At 38.3% G+C, this 2,373-nt stretch overlaps 1 protein-coding gene across 1 annotated transcript in view; it reads left to right on the top strand.

Annotated features, from left to right (window-relative positions):
- LOC118328426 (odorant receptor 131-2-like) overlaps positions 1–1,658 on the top strand; it is a 2,337-nt gene extending 679 nt beyond the window's left edge. Inside the window, exon 2 of the mRNA XM_035662169.1 lies at positions 891–1,658. Coding sequence (XP_035518062.1) covers positions 891–1,658 — 768 coding nt within the window. The remainder of the gene's footprint in view (positions 1–890) is intronic.
- The last annotated feature ends 715 nt before the right edge of the window (positions 1,659–2,373 follow it).

The following is a 2,373-nucleotide window of genomic DNA, read 5'->3' as shown; positions in this document are numbered from 1 at the left end:
CCCGTGTGGTCTGATCCAACTGATGAGCTACTGCAGCTCAAACTGCTGAAACAGTAAATGCTAGCTCTGATAGAAAGAGGTCAGAACACACAGTGCATCACAGTCTGTTGGTCTGGGACCAGTCAGGGAGTCCAGTGGTTATAATGTTATGGCTGATCGGTGGATATCTGAAAATAACAGGTGTAGCCTACTAAATTTACAAGCTACTGTACTTAATCCAAATTCAGGAGGTCTTGGTTCATAAACATTAAATTTGTCATCTTAAATTATTGATTTCATATGAGTGAAAGTTTAACTGGGACAATACCACTTCTGAAACTGCAATCAGCAATAGCGTTTTAACTAAATCTTTCTGGGTTTTTTAACTATAAATGCATTGAAAATTATTTTTAACAGTGACACATATTTTCACAGCAAATTGCTTAGATGTAGTTGGAAAAGAGAGCAGCTTTGTAACACTAGCAGGCGGAGGTGGACAATACAGTACAGTAAATACAGTAATACAGTAAAATGAACTGAATTTTATTGGGTTTATTATAGTGGAGTACTGACCAAGCCAACCAGACTCCTGGCTTTGACGTATGCAGGTTACTATCAGCTGGCATTGCGGGGCGGCCCGATAATGTTATTCAGTGTGGCTGAGTTGACTGGGAGTCCGAGCAATATGACGATGACTGTAGTAAACTTAACGGCAACTGGTGTCTTTTGAGAGTTAAAGAACCTTTCAATGATTTGACAGTAAATTGTAAGAAATGGCACAAACAAGTTAATGTAATCATCAATCCAATATTTGTAACTATAAAGTATTGCTATTCCTGTATAATGCTGCTGTACACTTACTGTAAAAACAAACTTTTACTTCCCGCCCGTGTTTTCTTTCCATCTTTCAGATATTCTACATGAATCCTCGGTATATACTGTTTTTCCACTTGGTTGTCAACGACATGATCCAGGTCATGCTGACAGTCATGCTATTCATCATCAGCTACATCCTCTACAAAATAAATGTCTCTGTCTGTTGCACCTTCATCCTGCTTGCTCTTTTCACCACTGAAAACACTCCTCTGAACCTGGCCTGCATGGCGGTGGAGTGCTACATCGCCATCTGCGCACCCCTCCACCACATACAGATCTGCACCATCAAGAGAACTTTAATGCTGATTGGTTTAATCTGGGTGACCAGCATGCTGTCTGTTCTTCCTGATCTGTTCATCACCTTGGCCACTCAGCCTCTGGACTTCTTTAATACCCGGGTGTTCTGCCTCAGAGAAACTGCTTTTCCAAATCCCCACATTATCGAAAAGAGGGATATTACCTATATTGTGTATCTGGTTATAGTTTGGTTTGTTATCTTTTACACCTACTTCAGAATTCTGTTCACTGCAAAAACTGCTAGCAAAGACGCTAAGAAAGCCAGAAACACAATCCTCCTCCATGGGTTTCAGCTGCTGCTGTGTATGGCAACGTATGCAGAACCTCTGTTAAAACACGCTCTACTGCAATGGTTTCCTAAGAACTATCCAGACTCCCTGTTTGCTTGTTACATTATTATACAGATCCTGCCACGATCCATTAGTCCGATCATCTATGGCATACGAGACCAGACTTTCAGGAAGTACCTGAAAAGATACCTGTTGTGTAAAATGAGCTCACAGTAAGCATTAGTTCATGGATTATCATACAGACGGCTTTATATGAGCCTGTGCAAATCTGAGATAAGAAGGAAGCAAGATGGCTAATTCCTTAACTTCTGTTTAATTGAACATGGACACAATAGAATTAAAGAAGTTTTCACCCAAGTGTGTGTAGATTTATTAGCCCAAAGTTGCATTTTACTTGTCCCGGCAATCCTTATTTTGGAACCCTGTCATTCTTATTCTTATTTATTAAAATCTGTTTTAAATAATAACTTACCTGTTTGTGGTGCATTTTTCCCTTGAAGTTTTAATGTCTGTTCAGTGCTTTTCCTGCTGACCTTTTATACTTTTTCTCAGACCCCTAAGACACAATTTTAAACCTGTTCATTGAAATAAGGTATATTATGTTGTCATTCAGCGCCAGTATCAAAATTTCATTTGATAAATGTTTTATATTATTACAACTCAATCACAAAAAGATGTTGCTGATGAATGAACTTTTAAACACGTCTAAGCTGTGTTACTTTGTACACGAGGCCTCTGCTTTTTAGGTTTTGTTACATTTATTGTTGTGCAAATGCAGATTTACATCTTTTAAAATCCATATTTGTGCCTGAAAAAGAAAAAAAGAAATTAAAGCTACAGCACTGTAGGATATGGTGTAAAAATAAAAAATCCCCCATTGAACAAGACAATATTTAAAGTCTGATGCCAAAAATGTGTTTGACATCCCCTC

The sequence above is a fragment of the Morone saxatilis genome, unplaced genomic scaffold (assembly GCF_004916995.1).
Source record: "Morone saxatilis isolate NCDOM2014 unplaced genomic scaffold, NCSU_SB_2.0 Contig18, whole genome shotgun sequence".
Classification (NCBI taxonomy): Eukaryota; Metazoa; Chordata; class Actinopteri; family Moronidae; genus Morone; species Morone saxatilis.
The sequence above is the reverse complement of the archived record's forward strand: the minus strand, read 5'-3'. Positions and strand labels throughout refer to the sequence as shown.